This window comes from Melanostigma gelatinosum, assembly GCF_949748355.1.
Source record: "Melanostigma gelatinosum genome assembly, chromosome: 9".
NCBI classification, from domain to species: Eukaryota; Metazoa; Chordata; class Actinopteri; order Perciformes; family Zoarcidae; genus Melanostigma; species Melanostigma gelatinosum.
The window spans coordinates 25970331-25989627 of record NC_136642.1 but is presented as its reverse complement, the minus strand read 5'-3'; the positions used below and the strand labels follow the sequence as shown (position 1 = coordinate 25989627).

The 19297-nt window shown below is 42.1% G+C and overlaps 1 protein-coding gene across 2 annotated transcripts in view; it reads right to left on the bottom strand.

Annotated features, from left to right (window-relative positions):
* The window catches only part of cdk14 (cyclin dependent kinase 14), a 203506-nt gene that overhangs the window by 90419 nt on the left and 93790 nt on the right, over positions 1-19297 (bottom strand). For both annotated transcript variants that reach the window (XM_079275678.1, XM_079275679.1), the window contains one exon: positions 8308-8428. In XM_079275678.1, coding sequence (XP_079131804.1) covers positions 8308-8428 — 121 coding nt within the window. The remainder of the gene's footprint in view (positions 1-8307; positions 8429-19297) is intronic.

The following is a 19297-nucleotide window of genomic DNA, read 5'->3' as shown; positions in this document are numbered from 1 at the left end:
AGTAGTCCAGTCTGCTGAAGATACATGCATGGACAAGTTTTTCCAAATCCTGTTGAGACATAAGTCCTCTAATCCTTGATATATTCTTCAGGTGATAGGAGGCTGATTTTGTAATAGTCTTGATGAGTCTGTTCAGGTTGAGGTCTGAATCCATAACTACACCTAGATTTCTGGCTTGGTTTGTGGGTTTTAACATCAGTGACTGAAGCTGAGCGGTGATTTTCAATTGTTCGTCCTTGGTACCAAAAACAATTACTTCTGTTTTATCTTTGTTTAATTGAAGAAAATTCTGGCACATCCAGTTGTTGATTTGTTCAATGCAGTTACCCAGCCCTTGTATGGGATTATAGTACCCTGGTGACATAGTTATGTAGATTTGTGTGTCGTCTGCATAATTATGATAACACACATTGTTGTTTTCCATAATCTGAGTTTGTGGAAGCATGTAGATGTTGAACAGAAGAGGCCCCAGTATTGAACCTTGGGGAACACCACATGTCATTTTAGTCAGCTCTGATATGTAATCAGCTACAGACACAAAGTATTCTCGGTCCTTCAAGTAGGATTCAAACCAGTTAAGTGCTGTGCCAGAGTGCCACCCAGATGTTTAGTCTTTCTAGGAGTATGGCATGGTCGACCGTGTCGAATGCAGCACTGAGATCCAGTAATACTAAGACTGAACTTCTGCCATTGTCTATGTTTAAGTGGATGTCGTTGAAAACCTTAACAAGAGCAGTTTCAGTGCTGTGGTGCTGTCGAAAGCCTGACTGGAAAACATCAAAGCAGTTATTTACGGCCAAGAAGTTGGTCAGCTGTTGGAAAACCGCTTTTCAATTATTTTACTTAAAAATGGGAGGTTTGATATTGGCCTATAATTTTTCATTGTTGCGGAGTCTAAACTTAAATATCAGATCTTTGTCATCTAAAGCTCTACTAGTAAATGAACTAATAGCAGATAATCATATTGATTTATTTTGTCTTACTGAAACCTGGCTGAGTAATGAAGAATATGTCAGCCTAAATGAATCAACTCCTCCAAGTCATATCAATACTCACATTCCTCGAGGCGCCGGCCGAGGAGGTGGAGTAGCAGCCATCTTTGACTCTAGCCTATTATTAAACCCTAAACCTAAACTAGACTATAACTCATTTGAAAGCTTGGTTCTTAGTCTTTCACACCTAACCTGACTTCAACAATTTTTACGTCTAAACCGTCCACCTGTCTCTTAGACCCGATACCGACTAGGCTGCTTAAAGAAGTGCTACCATTAATTAGCACAACTTTATTAGATATCATCAACCTGTCTTTAGTAACAGGTTATGTACCACAGTCCTTCAAAGTAGCTGTGATTAAACCTCTTCTTCAGAAGCCCACTCTGGATCCAGAGGTGTTGGCCAACTATAGACCGATCTCTAACCTTCCCTTCCTCTCTAAGTCAGGATTTAGAAAGCATCATAGCACAGAGACAGCTCTGGTAAAAATAACTAATGACCTTCTAATCGCATCAGACAAAGGACTCGTCTCTGTTCTTGTCCTGTTAGACCTTAGTGCTGCGTTCGACACTATAGACCACTACATCCTGTTGCAGAGACTGGAACATTATATTGGCATCAAAGGAACCGCACTGAACTGGTTTGGATCCTATTTATCGGATCGATCTCAGTTTGTTTATGTAAATGATGAAGCCTCGATGAAGACCAACATCAGTTATGGAGTTCCACAAGGTTCTGTGCTTGGACCAATCTTGTTCACCTTATAGATGCTTCCTTTAGGCAATATTATCAGAAAACACTCTATAACCTTTCATTGTTATGCAGATGATACTCAATTATATATATCGATCAAACCAGACGAAACCAACCAGCTCGCTAAACTGCAAGCGTGTCTTAAGGACATAAAAACCTGGATGACCTGCAACTTCCTGATGTTAAACTCAGACAAAACTGAAGTTATTCTGCTAGGCCCAGAACACCTCCGAAATCAGTTTTCTAATGATATAGTTTCTCTAGATGGCATTGTGCTGGTATCCAGCAGCACCGTAAAGAATATTGGAGTTACCTTTGATCAGGATTTGTTTTTCAACTCTCAGATAAAACTTATTTCTAGGACTGCCTTTTTTCACCTACGTAACATTTCAAAAATCAGGCACATCCTATCTCAAAGCGATGCAGAGAAATTAATTCATGCATTTGTTACCTCTAGACTAGATTACTGCAATTCCTTATTTTCAGGCTGCTCTAATAAGTCTCTTAAATCTCTCCAGTTGATCCAGAATGCTGCAGCTTGTGTACTAACAAGAACTAAGAGGAGAGATCATATTACTCCTGTATTAGCTTCTCTGCACTGGCTCCCTGTAAAATCTAGAATAGAATTTAAAATCCTTTTACTTACCTACAAAGCCCAAATTGGTCAGGCTCCATCATATCTTAAAGAGCTTATAGTATACTGCCCTACTAGAGAGCTGCGATCCAGTGATTCAGGGTTACTTGTGGTTCCTAGAGTCTTAAAAAGTAGGATGGGAGCCAGAGCCTTCAGTTATCAAGCTCCTCTTCTGTGGAACCAGCTTCCCGTTTCAGTCCGGGGGGCAGACACACTCACCACATTTAAGAGTAGGCTTAAGACTTTCCTCTTTGATAGTGCTTATAGTTAGGGCTGGCTCTGGCTTGCCTTGGACCGGCCCATGGACAAACTGGTATAGGCAAAAACTACAGGGGGACTTCCTACACTGAGCACCTCTCTCCTCCTCTTCTTCACCTCCGTCTGTATGCATTGATGTCCCATTAATGCTCATTACTAACTTTACTTCTTCCCCGGAGTATTTGTGCTTTCTCGCCTCACAGGATGACCGCAGTTTTATCTGGACACTGGTTCTTCAACCAGCCATGGCCCTGCTGACACCTACTACGATCTTCATTATTAACATTATTAATCCTATTACCGATACCATTAATGCACAGTACTGATTTTGTCTCTTCCCTGGAGTCCTTGTGCTTCCTCTCCTCACAGGTTTCCATGGAGCATGGTTTCATCTGGACCCTGGTCCTTCCTCCTACCATGGCCCTGCTGACTCCAACTGCTAATATCACTTTTATTATTACTCACATTACTATTTCATACTACCGATACCATTAATGCACATTATTGACCTGCTTCTTCACCAGAGTCTCTGTGCTTTCTCTCCTCACAGGTTCCTGTGTATCCGGGTTAAACCTGGACCAGGTGTTGCCTCCTGTCGTGGTTGTGTCATACATTGAATGTGCTGTAATTACATTGAATGTGTTGTAATTCACTATCCTGTTCTACACATGACATCATTGCACTTCTGTCCATCCTGGGAGAGGGATCCCTCCTCTATTGCTCTCCCACAGGTTTCTTCCTCTTTCCTCCCCGTTAAAGGGTTTTTTTGGGGAGTTTTTCCTGTTCTGATGTGAGGGTCCCGGGACAAGAGGATGTCAAATGTGTACATATTGTAAAGCCCTCTGAGGCAAATTTGTAATTTGTGATTTTGGGCTATACAAAAATAAATTGAATTGAATTAAACTAGCCTTCTTTAGGAGTGGTTTAATAACTGCAGTTTTTAGGGCTTGTGGGAAGACACCTGAGAGAAGGGATGTGTTTACAATATGTAAAAGATCAGTGGTCATGCAGTTTGAAATATTTTTGAAAAAGTGTGTTGGTAGAATATCCAAGCAGCAGGAGGATGACTTCAGATGTTGTATAATGTCTTCTAGGCTTCTACGGTCGATTGAATGAAATTGTGTCATGATATTTGAATGGATGTTATTCAGAGATCGGGACAACACATATCCTGTGGTTGATGTGGAGGCACTGACTGCTTGTCTAATTTTCTGAATTTTGTCAGTAAAAAGGAGGCAAATTGATTGAATGCCCAAGTGGATTGGAGTTCAGCAGCTACCGACACTGGAGGGTTTGTTAGCCTGTCAAATAAGGCTCGTGTATTGTTCTTGTTTTTGGTTATGATGTCAGAGAAGAATGACTGCCTTACATTTCTAAGTTCCAAATTATAATTGCGAAGTCTCTCTTTATAGATGTCACAGTGAACCTGGAGATTAGTTTTTCGCCACCTGCGCTCAGCTTTCCGACACTCTCGTTTCTCTATTCTGACCAGCGTAGCATTTCTCCAAGGAGATCTTTGCTTACCCGAGACAACCTTCACTTTAGTGGGTGCAATGGCATCAATAATATTTTTAACTTTAAAATTGAAGCCATCTACAAGCTCATTGACTGAGAGGCAAGAGAGGGCTGGTGTGGAGGAGAACTTCTGAATAAATAGTTCACTGGTGTTTTCAGAGATGCAACGCTTTGTCACAACCTTGGTTTGGATATTTGTGTGCAAGGAGATTGCACTCTCAAAGAAAACACAGAAATGATCAGAGAGTGCAACATCAGTCACAGCAACCTTGGAAATGTTTACACCTTTGGTGATGATTAGGTCCAGAGTGTGCCCCCTGTTGTGGGTGGCTCCTAAAAACAATGTTGTAATAAGCCGCTTGCACAGACAGCCTTTATTTCGACCTCCCTGACCGTTTGCCTGATACTCAGATTGCTACATGCCTGCCCTGTCTGTGACGTTTGACTATTTTGACTCATTGCCTGGTTTTGAGGCAGCAACCTCTGGTTCTGCCAAGTGAACGCGATGTGAAAGTGTCTTAAAACTTGCATTCTCTCTACTGACTAGCAGGAGGCGACTCCTCTGGTTCCAAAAATAAGTCTGATTGTATATAAGTCCATGAGAAAATGACCCTACTTCTCACTTGTGTTATTAAACATTGTAAACATGAGTTCATGGTCTCAATCTCTAGTTTTAAGTTTTCTTCAAAACAGCATGATATTCATTTAGTAAATGATGGTCCATTTAGAGTCAAACAGACCACATACCACGGTATGCTTTAGGGCGGGCTTACTGTGATCTGTATTCTAATTATGGTAATTTCTGTTCATTGGTTGTGAAAAAAACATCATGGCATTGACTCTGATGGACAGCCGTGTGGGAGAACGGTAAAAATAGAGCGGTCTTCCATCACGTCTCCCGCTCCTCACAGATGGCAGCCTGTAACCTGTAGGCTGCTGTGATGGATGCTTCTCATGGCAGGAAAACAGATCTGCACAACCTTTTGGTCCTGCAAGAGATGCTTCTTCATGGAAGACTGCTTCCTAAGTGACCAGGGGTGAGTGTGTATGTGTCTGTGTGTGCATGCGTCGCAGGGTGACTCTCAGTGGGATGGAAAACCACCCTGTAGATTGCCCACCTGCAAATACCCTTGAAGCAGACACACTCTCCTTCTGCCTCCCAGACCCCCAAAGCCCCGGCTGTTTTTTAATTGGATCTTGGAGAATGAAGCTGGGGTTCTTGGGACGTCCCTGCTGACCATCCAGACAGAAGGGGTCACCAAGGCTCAACTTAGAGTCCAACATCACTACTGTTGGAGAGAAGCCTCAGAGGAAAGGGACACTAGGGGGGGGGCAGATACTTAAACCTCTGGGGCATCCTCGTTTTCCATTTCCTGTTCGGGCCTTTTGCTGCAGTTCTGCTCAACTTGAATTAAAATCTTATCTTTCAATGCGAGGAAAAGACCAGATGATGAATCACATATTACTTTACATCTCTGTATCAGAGTCAAATGTTAAAATTCTGGTGAGGTTGCGTCAGTCTACACAACATTTGTACGGGAACAAAGTAGGAGATGAATCATTTCTTATTAAAAAGCATAATCTGTGTTCTTCTGTTTGTCTTGTTTCGTCATGTTGCTATAATAATGTGATAACTTGTACTAGCTGGATTGTTAATTTTCAATTTGCTGCTGTTTGCAGAAAATGTATTGATCTGCAGCTAAACACGCTGCAACCTCTGGTTCTGACGAGTGAATCCGATGCGGAAGTGTCTTCAAACTTGCATTCTTCGTTGTATAGAACTCTAAATGACTCTACTTCTCTCTTGATTTATTCCCTCAGTAAACATTGTAAACATGAGTTTATGTTTCAATCTCTAGTTTCAAGTCTTCTTCAATACAGCATGATGTTCATTAAGTAAGTTATGGTCCATTTAGAGTCACACAGACCATAAAGCAGGGTATGCTTTAGGGCGGGGCTACTATGATTGACAGGTAGCTGCCGCTACTAGAGCTGTATTCGGCGTCTCTATGTCACTCCTCCCCATTCCAAATATGGAAACTTCTGTTCATCGGTCAAAAAGACAACATGGCAACGGACGTATTCCAAGATGGCAACGGCTAAATTGCCAAACTCGAAGCTTCAAAACGTCAGTCCACAAACTAATGGGTGACGTCACAATGACTACGTCCACTTAGGTAAATAAACATAAGTTTATGCAGCTGAAACATAATTCTGTGAGTTGTTAATGTATTCTGCTACGTGTGAGTTTGTTGATCGATAGCCGATGCTGCCTGAATGCGGTTAATGCCCTGTGTTATTGTCGCAGCGAATACGTGCACCAAACGTGCACCAAAACGTCAGCTTGTTCCGTTATCCAACTTTAACAATAAAAATTGAGGAAAGGAAGTCGAGAGTCAGAAACAAAAACAGCTCGCCTTCAAAGTAAAGGTTGCCTGTTTTTAAACGTCTTTGCTCCAGCGATCAATTTATGGAGAGCTAAATTAATTAAATAAACAAATATTCAAAATAACGAACATAATATATAACTGCGACAAAGTCATATTTCTGGCACCTTCCCAAAATTGAATAAATTGCCAATGGGCGCAAACACTGAATTCATCATACGCTCAATTTCTTTATTGAACTAAAGGCTTTTTAAACTGTCTGGGTGAATGGTACGGGCTGTATTGTTGAGACGTGTGATGAGTCTGACTGTAAAAAGAGTTGATTTACCCTGAACTTGACTTTATTGCTGGCTCTGTTGTCATGACGATGACGTCACTAAGCTATCCCATGTACAATCCTTCAAGTTTATTTGCTGTTTGCACTTTTAATTAATTCATGAATACAGGATTATTCTCAGTTCAGCTCCACACCCTCCTCACTCTTCTTGTCAGTCGCTCCCTCCTCATCAGTCTAAACTCGCTTCACCTGTTCACTCACCTGCCTCTGATCAGTAATCAAGCCCCTATATAGACTGCTGCCTCCCAGACACATTTGCCAGATTGTTCTTCGGTTTTCAATGCCAGACTCTCGAGCACACTCTCACGGATTAATTGCCTGTTACCGACCCTGCCTGCCCCAGTTCTACCTGCCTTGCCTGACTCCCGGTAAACCCACCAGCCTTCTGATCCTGACTCTGATTAACTCTGCCTGCTGTGTCTGGAAGTTAGTAACAAAGCCAAAGATCCCTGGAATCTTGTGTGTTGCATTTGGGTCCATATACAACCGGTTACACTGGGCTGTGTAAAGAGTGCTTCAACATATTGACTTTCCACCACATACAAGTCAATTTAAAGCAAACTGTCGTCAACTCTGCCAACCAATAATTAAATAGCGTTTTCAATACGGCAGTCTGCAACAATGTTTCTGCTCACAGCAGTATTACAATACTTAGTAACAATAATAATAACACATAAAACATACTTTCACTCTTCAATTTGCTTTACTTTTAAGGAATTACATATGTTTTCCACCTGTGTCTGCTGCCTGTTGGCATCATGGTAACATGGATTTCAGGCCAGCCAATCAGCTCCTTCCCATCTTTAAACTCTATTTCAGACTCTTTTCTCATCTATTATCAAGTAGTACTAATCATTATTACTGCAGCTTCCTTGTTAAATCACATTTGATTGATTCAGTGTAGGCTACACACTGCACACATATAAAGCAAAATTAAGTTGTGCAATAACTTTATGAGAGACATGTTAGATTACTAGTTACTTTCCAGATTATACTTGTTTTACTTAAGTAAACTATCCAATGCAGGACTTGTAACAGTTTTTTCACAGTGTGATATTAGCGTGATGGTTTGAAGCATAGGACCAGTGACCAAGTGGAGGTATTTGACAAGTTGGGAGTAAAAATGTGTTGCCATATCTGTAGCGCCATCTGTGAGTTTAATACACGTGTGTTATACCGCCTCTCCAGATCCACACTGTCAGTGGGAGGAGGGATACAGGAGTTGAAGGGTGACCAAGGCGACAAAAAAAATGAGGAAGAAATTAAGATACACAACAAATGTACAGTATACTACTGAGAACACACCTTCGGGTTAGGAGGAGCTAATTGTAAGTGGGTTGTAATGGGTTTTGTGTGGAGAAATGTAGATCTCAATGGAACTAGCTGACTAAATCGACGATACATTGTCAGAAGGGGTTAGGAGTGCTCACCACATGTCCAGGCAGGTGGAGTAGTCCGTGGATCCCAGCAGGACATCTGGAGGCCGGTACCAGAGGGTCACCACCTCGTTGGAGTAGGTATGGCTGGGGACCGACTTGGCCCTGGCCAGGCCTGAGGGGAGCGACACAACAACACTCAGAAATCATTATCATTAACTGACCTTCACGATGCTCCTGGAAACAAAGCGCCACACTGGCAGCACTCACTGTAATAGGCTTCTAGACGGAATGCCCTCTGTGGGCAAATTGAGTCAGTGTTGCATACTGTTTGAATTAGGATACAGAAAGGAAATGCAAGGCAGAAAACGTAACGGCTCAGATTTCGCAGTAAATTAAAAAAAAACGTGGTTGCAACAATATAGCATCAGAACATCGTAAGAAAAAGAGGCTGTAGGTCTTGAGAGGCTACCTGCATGAAATGTTGGATGGAATGAATAAAATAGTACATTTTTTGTTTTTGTAAACAGGTTTAAAAATGGGGAGAAAAAATATCTCAAAATATATATTGTCACCATTAAAGGCCAAATGAGCTATTACCAGTTCCTGTTTGTAATGTACAGTCACTTATCACTGGATCACGTGTGAAGATTCTCAGGCCACTTTTGCAGTGAGTGCAGGGTAGGAAATTTACAAAGCTTTGGTTTTGAATCCAAAAGCTTTGAAACCAAAGCTTTGAAGCCAAAAGCTTTGAAACCAAAGCTTTGAAGCCAAAAGTTGAGTTGGGTGTAGTGGGCGGGGCATACGCTGCTGAATGTGTCAAGAGTTTCTATTGGTCGGTTTGACTTGTCTCTCGGTATCTGCTTCATCTAAACAGAGACGGGAGGTTACGGTACCATGGAGGTAAGTTGACGTTATACTGCTCTGTTTTGTCAAAATTATTTCAAATATAGCAGCACTTCACTTTGTTTTCATGTTGTTCGTGTCTCTTTTTTTAAGGAACGACATGAAGGGCTGCTGTGTTGACATGAAGCTCCACTTTCTCAGTCAGCTAGCATTAGCTGACAAGCTAGCTAACGTTATCTGACAAGCTAACATAGCCATGTCTCAGGCAAAGTGCACGTAACGTTAGCCCACAGTGGGCTAACGTTACGTGCACTTTGCCTGAGACATGGCCCACAGTGGGCTAACGTTACGTGCACTTTGCCTGAGACATGGCCCACAGTGGGCTAACGTTACTCCCTTACCGGGAGCTATAACATCACGTTTGTTAAAATAACTGGTTATGTTACGTGACATTTGTAGCTGACAAGCTAGCTAATGTTAGCGGTGGCTCGTCTGCCTGTATCCGACCATAGTTCAGCCTTGTAAAGTAACTTGTTTTGCCTTCGCTTTGAATCATATCTTACTGAGATTGTAACGATTTTACAGATCATTTATACTTCATATTTTGTCCTTAAACGGACCAACAGGAGCTCAGGTTGTGAACCTGGAATATCACTTTAAGTCCGGTAACGTTACAAACGAGATTAATTACTAGGATAAACTGAATTTGCACCCTTTGTTTTGTGGCGTGAAATAAAACTAACTCTACATTTTGTTTTGTTTTAGGGAGCCAGGAGCAAACGGCTCAGTTCATCAAGCTGAGGGGGAAGAATGACGGCCTCTTCACCAGGGACAAACATTCAGCAACCGTAGCTTTGAATGAAGACATTAGTCCATTTGTAATATCGCCATTTGACCAGTGGCGGCTGGTCAATGGCCCCACCATGAGCCACAAAAAAAAATTAAAAAATAATTATAATAATCATAAATTATGCAAATTGTCAATATTTGTGTTTTTGAACTATGGAATGTACCCAGTAATGTGTGTAAAATATAATATCTGCGCAAAATATATGCTTTTCCTGCTCGTCCTCTCTGCCTGTGTGCTCTCTGCTCATCCTCTCTGCCTGTGTGCTCTCTGCTCGTGCTCTCTGTCTGTGTGCACGACACTCTGAGAACGCACAGCTTGGGGGGCCTGATCGTTTTGGCCCAAAAGAGGCGGGTCTATGAAGCAGTTTAGCCAATTGCTGATTCAAGATATAAATGAGTGACATACAATTTACGCTGCGCGTTCTCGTCAGGAGAAGTCTCTACAGGCGGGCACTCCTCCTCCAACCCCCGTTTGACAGGAGAACTTTGGCGGAGATTCTGCAGCCAAAGAGCTGATATCAGATCAGCCTGACCTCACAATCAGACAGCAGACTCGCGGGAAAGGGAAGCAGTACATGCGAAGCTTCTGTACTAGCTGTACACCAGACAGGTTTGGCTAGCTGGATGACGTCATGCTAATAACTTATTTAGCTTTTTAAAACAACGGGGACGGATCCAGCACGGACGGCTACGGGAGTGAGGGATGAGGAGGTAAGGAAACATGAGAACACCAGGGTAGGGAGTGAGGGATGAGGAGGTAAGGAAACATGAGAACACCAGGGTAGGGAGTGAGGGATGAGGAGGTAAGGAAACATGAGAACACCAGGACACACATGGAGAACTCTGTCAAGCTACATATTAGACAAAGTGAACATCTTTTATTCTACATAGTTGTCCTCAGTCTCATCTGCTTAACTTGGTCATGGAGGCATCAACATGTAATAGAGATGTTAAATTAACAGTGAAAACTCATCATAGCTTAATTTAACATCAGTATTCATAATTACACGTCATGTTTACTTCTCCTGATCTTTACCTCCTATAACAAGGTCCATAGGGGCATCTCAATAAATGAACATGTTATATTATATTATATTATATAAGTGTTATTTACTGATTGTTTTCGTGTTTGTTATAAATGTTAAATATTTAACTGCACAGTAATAATGCGTGTTTGATACTTACATTTTTTTTGCATTAAATCATACTGGGATGTTTGCTGAAATTGATAGGATGGCCCTACCTAGAACATGTTCCACCAGCCGCCACTGCATTTGACCATCCTATACTTAAGGTTACAGTTACATTAGCTCTACTCCTATATAAAGCCTTTACTAATAGGACAACCAGTAGAGAGGACAATACACTTCTGATGTGTTGCTGTCACACAGATGACAGTTGTGACTATCACCTTTTTCTTCCTTTTATTTAAATTGAAATAAGACATCATGTAAAGAATTTCTATATGAATGTGTATATTCTGCTGTGTAAAATGTGTCAATCATTTTCTCAATGTGATTTGGACAATTTTGGCAGTCACCCTCCCCTGGGTGATTGCCTTGCAAGCAAAAAAAGCGACAACTTATAGAAAAAATATGAAATAAGTGTTACTGCAAGTTAATAAACATGTTTGCTGATATTTGTTTTGCTGCTTTTTTGTTTTGCTGTTTTTGTTAACTGTCCTCTGCCTTAGGATTGCAAGTATCCAGGCTCTTTTCTCTACTAGAAAGATTGAGAGAGAAATAAATATACATGTATATATACATGTATATATGTGTGAATGAAATAAAACAGTTATTGATAAATACATTTTATTTATAAGAACTATAAATTATTGGAAATTAGTTATTAACATATCAACTGATTGAATAATTAACTGATTATTAATTTAGAAAAACTACGGTACATTAAGAAAATTATTGAATATATGATTGAAAAACAGATTAAAACTAAAACCTTTACAGTTTATTTGTATATACACAGTATAATCCTGAGCAGGCATTCTAGGCACGGGAGCAGCAAGGGGATTGGGGGGGGGGGCTGGTGACGCAAACAGGAAGTCCTCTGTAGCATAGGCCGTCTCATTTTGGAGACCGCCCGGTCCAGCCTTCGTGGTCCTCAAAGGACACGGCCGACGTGGACCGCGAAGGCCGGGTCCCCCGAAGGATGCAGTTGCTGGATTGGGACACAGGCAGTGTTTACAGTGGAAGCAGATACAGAGAGCCAAGTCAAACCGACCAATAGAAACTCCTGATACATTCAGCAGCGTATGCCCCGCCCACTACACCCAACTCAGCTTTTGGCTTCAAAACTTTGACTTCAAAACTTTTGGTTTCAAAGCTTTTGGTTTCAGAGCTTTTGGATTCAAAGCTTTTGGATTCAAAACCAAAGCTTTTATTTTTTTAACCAAGCAAAACTAACAAATAAATTGTTCTCAGTTTATATATTTGCTTTTAAAACTTCTTTTTTTTGCTTTTGAAACTTTTTTTTTTGTTTGCGTAATAAAGACACAAATCTACCTTCATAGATTTCAGCATATAGTTGCACTGCAATTTAAGTGTCTGCTGAGTTGACCGCAGTCTCGCAGTAGGTCTGATTAAGAAGCGCTCCGTTTTTTTATTTGTTTAGAAAGTTCGGGGGCATTTTTTGCCCCTCTCCCAGTGATATCGGGGGCAAAATGATATTTCTTCGGGGCATTTTTGCCCTTTGCCCTCGTGTATTTCCGGCGCTGAGTGAGTGCTAAGCATATTTCTGGACTGTTTCTGAATAGTAATGAGGAGGCAGTTAGGGTGGTTAGCATATGTAACACACACTTGTCAGGTCTGTGTCTCAGATTTAAGGTTATGACTAGGAGTAGGATGTCTCATGTCTTAAACCACCCTAACTGCCTCCATGAGCTGTGTGTCACAGCAACTGCTGACCGTGCTGGTGAACCACTCAAACCAGTTGGCCAAACTCAAAGTCCAGAACAAAATGTTGGCATAGTACGTTTCAGCAAACCACGGATACGCTGAATGTATGTTTTGGCATTGGATAGCAAGTGATAAAGGGCAGCCATTGTTATGTGGTATAGTAACGCATATAACAAGCTTCTAAGTCGTGTAAGGGTGGGTGGGAGGAGACTGTGATGGGGTGAAACAAACATAGCACTTTCAGCCAGGAGACCGTTGTTCCTGTGTGACGCTGACTTTACGCTTGTTATGTAACATTGTTAGTCTTGTTACATAACAAACTCTGCTAAGGGCTGTTCATTATTTATTTACGGTAGTTACGTTGTTGACCACAAACTCCTGCAAGCGTGATATGAAACTATTTGTGAAACACATTTTTGTTTTAAGTAACGTCAACATCCAATGTATCCTGTGGTTTGCAGAATGGTACAATGCCAACATTCTTTCTGGTGACTGGTTTAACCATACTACAAGAGCTAACCTCCTGTTTTTAGAACACCGCTATGCAGCTGTCACTTTTACCTCACAGTATCTTTTGCCTAAAGTTTCTCCCTCCTGCGCCTTCCCCTTCAACTCTCTCCTGTTCGCATGCACCTCAACCTTTAAAAAAAACCTGCAATTACAATTGATATTATTTACATTGCAGTCTGTCGACTCGAACCAGGACCACTAATGGGTGTGATGTCACACTGTAGTACACGTTCAGCTCGTGTTAAATTGCTCATTAAAAGGGCAACAGTGACATTGATTTTTTTTTTTCATTATGAGAAGGAGTAATACCAAATCCCTTCTTTAGACCGTGGACACAGAGACACCATAGACTGTCAGATTTTCCAAATCATTGATGCTTGCCTGAGTTGACACGTCATCTCATTCAGTTCTTAAAATCCTTTCAAGGGTACGTTTGCACAATCCCACGTGAAGTATTTCATGTATTTCATAAAGACACGTTTAAAGTAGTCTTCAATGCACTCACAACACATTTCCATTTCAAGTGTAGAGTAACCAGCCAAAGAGCTGCTTCTATGACTGTGTGTTTAAGTAGCTCATAAATATGACTTTCTATCTCATGACTTCGACTTTCTATCTCGTAATTTCCATGATGGGGATATTTTTATTATCAAGTCTAACTTTATTTTATTTTATTTTTTTACTTTTTTAAATTTATTTTACTGGTGGATTCGCGGGCCTCATAAAATAATATGAGTTTGACTCCCCTGCTTTATGAGAAACACAAAAACGTGCTTCTCCAGGGTTTGTATGGTCAATTCATGCACGTCAGACACGTCTAACCCTGTTCCAGCATTTATCTAGGCGCTGACACAACCCCAGTTGGTAAGATAAGTATTCGGTGACAGCATGGCTGCTAATGGTAGAGCAGAGTGCAGATGCAGCAAGCTTTAATGAGGCTGATGGTATTACCCCTTTGTCTCTTCCCAAGTGGTCGGAAGGCTTAATTAAAGCATTTAGCTTGGTAAAAAAAGGACTTCCTGCCCCGCTGCCAGTCCCCTGAGTGTGGGAGGAAGAGGAGCAGAGGGGAGAATAAATGAGAGGGAGGGAGTATTTAACATTTCCTCGTGTTGGAAGGGAGAAAGGGGTTTGATCATGGCCAAGCTCTGTAATGTCCACACTGTTCTAATGCAGAATAGATGCCATCTGCTTGCTCACACTCAGATGCTATTATTTCCCCTGCAGGCGCAGTGTGTGTGTGAACTGCTTATTACTGCACTCATCATAGAAGAAGGTGTAGGCTGGCCTACACCATGTAACAAACAGGAGGCTGGCCTGTTTGTTACATGGAGAGGTGTAAAGGTATTTTACAGAGTAAAATCAACTAGCATCTGGCCTTGTATCCAGGATTTCTTCTTATTTCGTTAGCGCTCACTGATTTCTGGGATTCACCAATGTTTCCTTAATGTTGTTTCTATCTTAGGTAAATAAAACTTAACAAGTGGTCGAGAGCACTCTAACCAAATAAGAAAACATATTGTTGTCACAGTCCACAGATATTCCAATGCAAGGAAACATAAGTTTGAAATTTGAGGAAAGGGCATGAATACCAAATTTTGAATATGAAATGCTTTATGGTATTTGTATTGATTGGATTATCAAAGAAATTGGTAAATTGATCCCAATTAAGACTATAACAACCCTTGGATGATATTATGTGCATTCAGCTTCTGAATGGCTTACATACTGCTCTTCCATGATTTCTCCTGTAACACTACTGACGCTCTGCAGAATCACGTTTACTGTATTTAAGTTCATTTAACATTTGTCTCAATTTCACTGCTGCTGGAGTTCTGCTTTTTCTTACAGCCTTTTTTTTGGCGGCATCTCTCCAATGTTTGTGAGTATATTTGCACACAGCTGGCCTTATTTTGTGTTTGGGGGGTGTTACCTATGCTGGTAACAAACAATCAGCCACACACCTCCAATTTAAGATCAACTGAGTTGAGGTGTTCTGAGTGATTCATCAGAACACCTGGTAAGAGCACATTTGGTGGGTCAAGAAAGTTTGGTGCATCTGGAGTGGATTTCTCTTATGTTTTTTTCTCTTAACAGAATATTAAGAGAAAATATAAGAGACATTTACGAGGATGTTTCTGCATGAGGTTGAGTTTGTAGACCAGAATAGGTCTGTCACATCCTCTGACCTGACTTTCTAACCCTCCTCTTGACCTGTACAATACCTATACTGCAGCTAAACTGAAACACAATTTCTCTGGTGCTGTCCTTTGTCATGGAACTCTCCATGTGTAAATGTCAAAAATAAAACGTCATTACAAAGTCGGATCACAAAATGGCAGTAGTGTACTCATACCTTCCAGCCATTGGATGCCTGAAGCTGATACAAATCTACAAACACATGATTTGCTAATTTCCACTGTGACCATGCACCCTCACCAAAAGCCTTATGAGCAGCAGCCTCTGCCCTGAACTGGGTCTCTCATGCTGGATTTAAAACTTGAACCCCAGCCGTGGATGGGACTCTGATCTTTAGGTCAAATCACATCAGCCTTCAGTGCATCAAAACCGGCCCACACTCAGCACCACAAAAAGATGTCTTGTCACAGGTCTGATGTCAATTCCCAATTCCCAAACAGAATGCATCAGTGTTTTCAACCCCAAAGGTTTGCACAGTCAAAGTCAGAGTCACAGAGAGATCACACATAAACTGTAAACACACTCATAAACTCATGTATTCCAGTGAATGGGCTTGAAATAAAGTGAAAGACATATAGGCATGAATACCTCCTACCTCCTTCTATGTGTCTTTTGTTTAGGACTCTTTAAATGTGTGTGGCTCCTGTTCACTTCATTGATGCATTGATGCATTGTATTCAATGTATAAACCAAAATAAAAATGTCACAATATATATTTTTTCTATCGAACTGCACTCTTGAAGTATGCCAACACCTCTTGGACAAACCCTACACATGCACTGTAATAATACAACTGATTGTAAAAATACTGGCAATTTGTTAAGTTTATCTGTGATTATGATTACATTGTGATGCCCATGCATGGCTGTCTGTCGTCAATTATATGAAGATATGTATGGCCATTAGTTGACTGATTGGTGGAGCTTGTTGGCTAGAACATGCCAAGAACATGTTTTGGTTTAATTTGGAAGAATTAATAGCTGGTGACTCTTAAAATGACAATGATGACCAAAACCAACAATGGAGCTCCATGGCACAGAGTCCTCATCTCGGTCCTCATCTCGGTCCTCATATCGGTCCTCATCTTGGTCCTCATCTAGGTCCTCATCTCGGTCCTCATATCGGTCCTCATCTCGGTCCTCATCTCGGTCCTCATCTCGGTCCTCATATCGGTCCTCATCTCGGTCCTCATCTCGGTCCTCATATCGGTCCTCATCTCGGTCCTCATCTCGGTCCTCATATCGGTCCTCATCTCGGTCCTCATCTCGGTCCTCATCTCGGTCCTCATATCGGTCCTCATCTCGGTCTTCATATGGGTCCTCATCTCGGTCCTCATCTCGGTCCTCATCTCGGTCCTCATCTCGGTCCTCATATCGGTCCTCATCTCGGTCCTCATATCGGTCCTCATCTCGGTCCTCATCTCGGTCCTCATATCGGTCCTCATCTCGGTCCTCATCTCGGTCCTCATCTCGGTCCTCATCTCGGTCCTCATATCGGTCCTCATCTCGGTCGTCATATCGGTCCTCATATCGGTCCTCATCTCGGTCCTCATCTCGGTCCTCATATCGGTCCTCATCTCGGTCCTCATATCGGCCCTCATCTCGGCCCTCATATCGGCCCTCATCTCGGCCCTCATCTCGGCCCTCATCTCGGCCCTCATCTCGGCCCTCATCTCGGCCCTCATATCGGCCCTCATCTCGGTCCTCATCTCGGCCCTCATATCGGCCCTCATATCGGTCCTCATATCGGTCCTCATATCGGTCCTCATATCGGTCCTCATATCGGTCCTCATATCGGTCCTCATCTCGGTCCTCATCTCGGTCCTCATATCGGTCCTCATCTCGGTCCTCATATCGGCCCTCATCTCGGCCCTCATATCGGCCCTCATATCGGCCCTCATATCGGCCCTCATCTCGGCCCTCATATCGGTCCTCATATCGGCCCTCATCTCGGCCCTCATCTCGGCCCTCATATCGGTCCTCATATCGGCCCTCATCTCGGTCCTCATATCGGCCCTCATCTCGGCCCTCATATCGGCCCTCATATCGGCCCTCATATCGGCCCTCATCTCGGCCCTCATCTCGGCCCTCATATCGGCCCTCATCTCGGCCCTCATCTCGGCCCTCATCTCGGCCCTCATCTCGGTCCTCATATCGGTCCTCATCTCGGTCCTCATATCGGTCCTCATATCGGTCCTCATATCGGTCCTCATATCGGTCTTCATATCAGTCTTCATATCAGTCCTCATATCAGTCCGTGTATTGTACTACTACAATGCACGACTATAACATGTAGACATGTTTAATCATAGCTAGAAATAATCTGGATACGAGACACATTTCAATGCAAGGTGTAAATGGGTCATAGATAAAGTTTAGACAGTTGGCTGCACACAGAATTTCCTTTGGCAGTTTTTCTGCTGCAATCGCTCAGCTGAAAATACACACATCTAATATGGATGAGGAACCAAAGCAGGTAAACACTGCTCTGCTCGGCTGCTCAGTGGAAAACAACACCCGCGTTATATTTTCTACTGAACTGAACATACAAATAAGATAATCATCTGCCGTCTAGTTATATCACCAACTATTTTATTTCTTAGATATAACCTTCGACCCCAAGGCTTTCTTTACTTCTGTTTATTTTACAATTGTTCCGTTGAATACGCAGGCCTAATTATCAAGGTTTTAATAGAAATCTGGCCTCTTTTATGTCTGTGTGTGTATGTGTGTGCAGTGCACCACCTGCCGTCGTCCCAGCTCATTTCCCAACACAAAGTTGACTGTAATGAGCTCTGCATTCTAGTATTCAACATTACACACACACACACACACACACACACACACACACACACACACACACACACACACACACACACACACACACACACACACAGGGGCTGGGTGCACACTGGGGAGAGCCAAACAGTCTGGTCCGGGTGCCTGCGACATTCCTCCAGCTCCATTGTCACATTGCTTCACTCCTCACACATCATTATCCCAGCAGCTGTTACTTCACAGCGCCGTAACATCAACTTCCCAGAAAATAAACACACACATTAGCTCGCTCAGAAAAGCAAGCTTTTGTGAAATTTTGTTCAAAGCAAAAAATTCCAAACTAATACCCTACTTCCAGCTTCTAAAACGTGTGATATAATGCATCTTTTGCCGATTACAGCATATGATACGTCATATATGTATATATTGAATATATATTGGTTAAGGACATTGGGTTGAAAAAAACAGCTTGATGAATACATCATCTTGAAAGAAAATAATCAGCAGATCTATCGAAAATAATCATCATAGCCCTTCAACACAATTGCTGTACAATGACAAAATGCTGTCATTGTTTCAACAATGATAATCCTTCCTGTTAGCCTTCCTATTCACAGTGCCAGTATCATGGCCAGTGTGTAATATTTAGTGGTTAGGTTGTGAACTGCAACCAACTGAAGCTTCTCCTGTGTGGCAAGCATGTTCGAGAAGTAGAGTGCCCGACGATTATCTACATTATAGATTGTTTTCCATTTCTAGAGCCCCCTCAATACTAAAGCATTGCCAGCTCCTGCAAGGATGAGACTGGATTTGTAAACAATGATTATCGAAGATAGGCCTCAACAGGGACCATGGGACCAGGGAAGATAGGCCTCAACAGGGACCATGGGACCAGGGAAGATAGGCCTCAACAGGGACCATGGGACCAGGGAAGATAGGCCTCAACAGGGACCT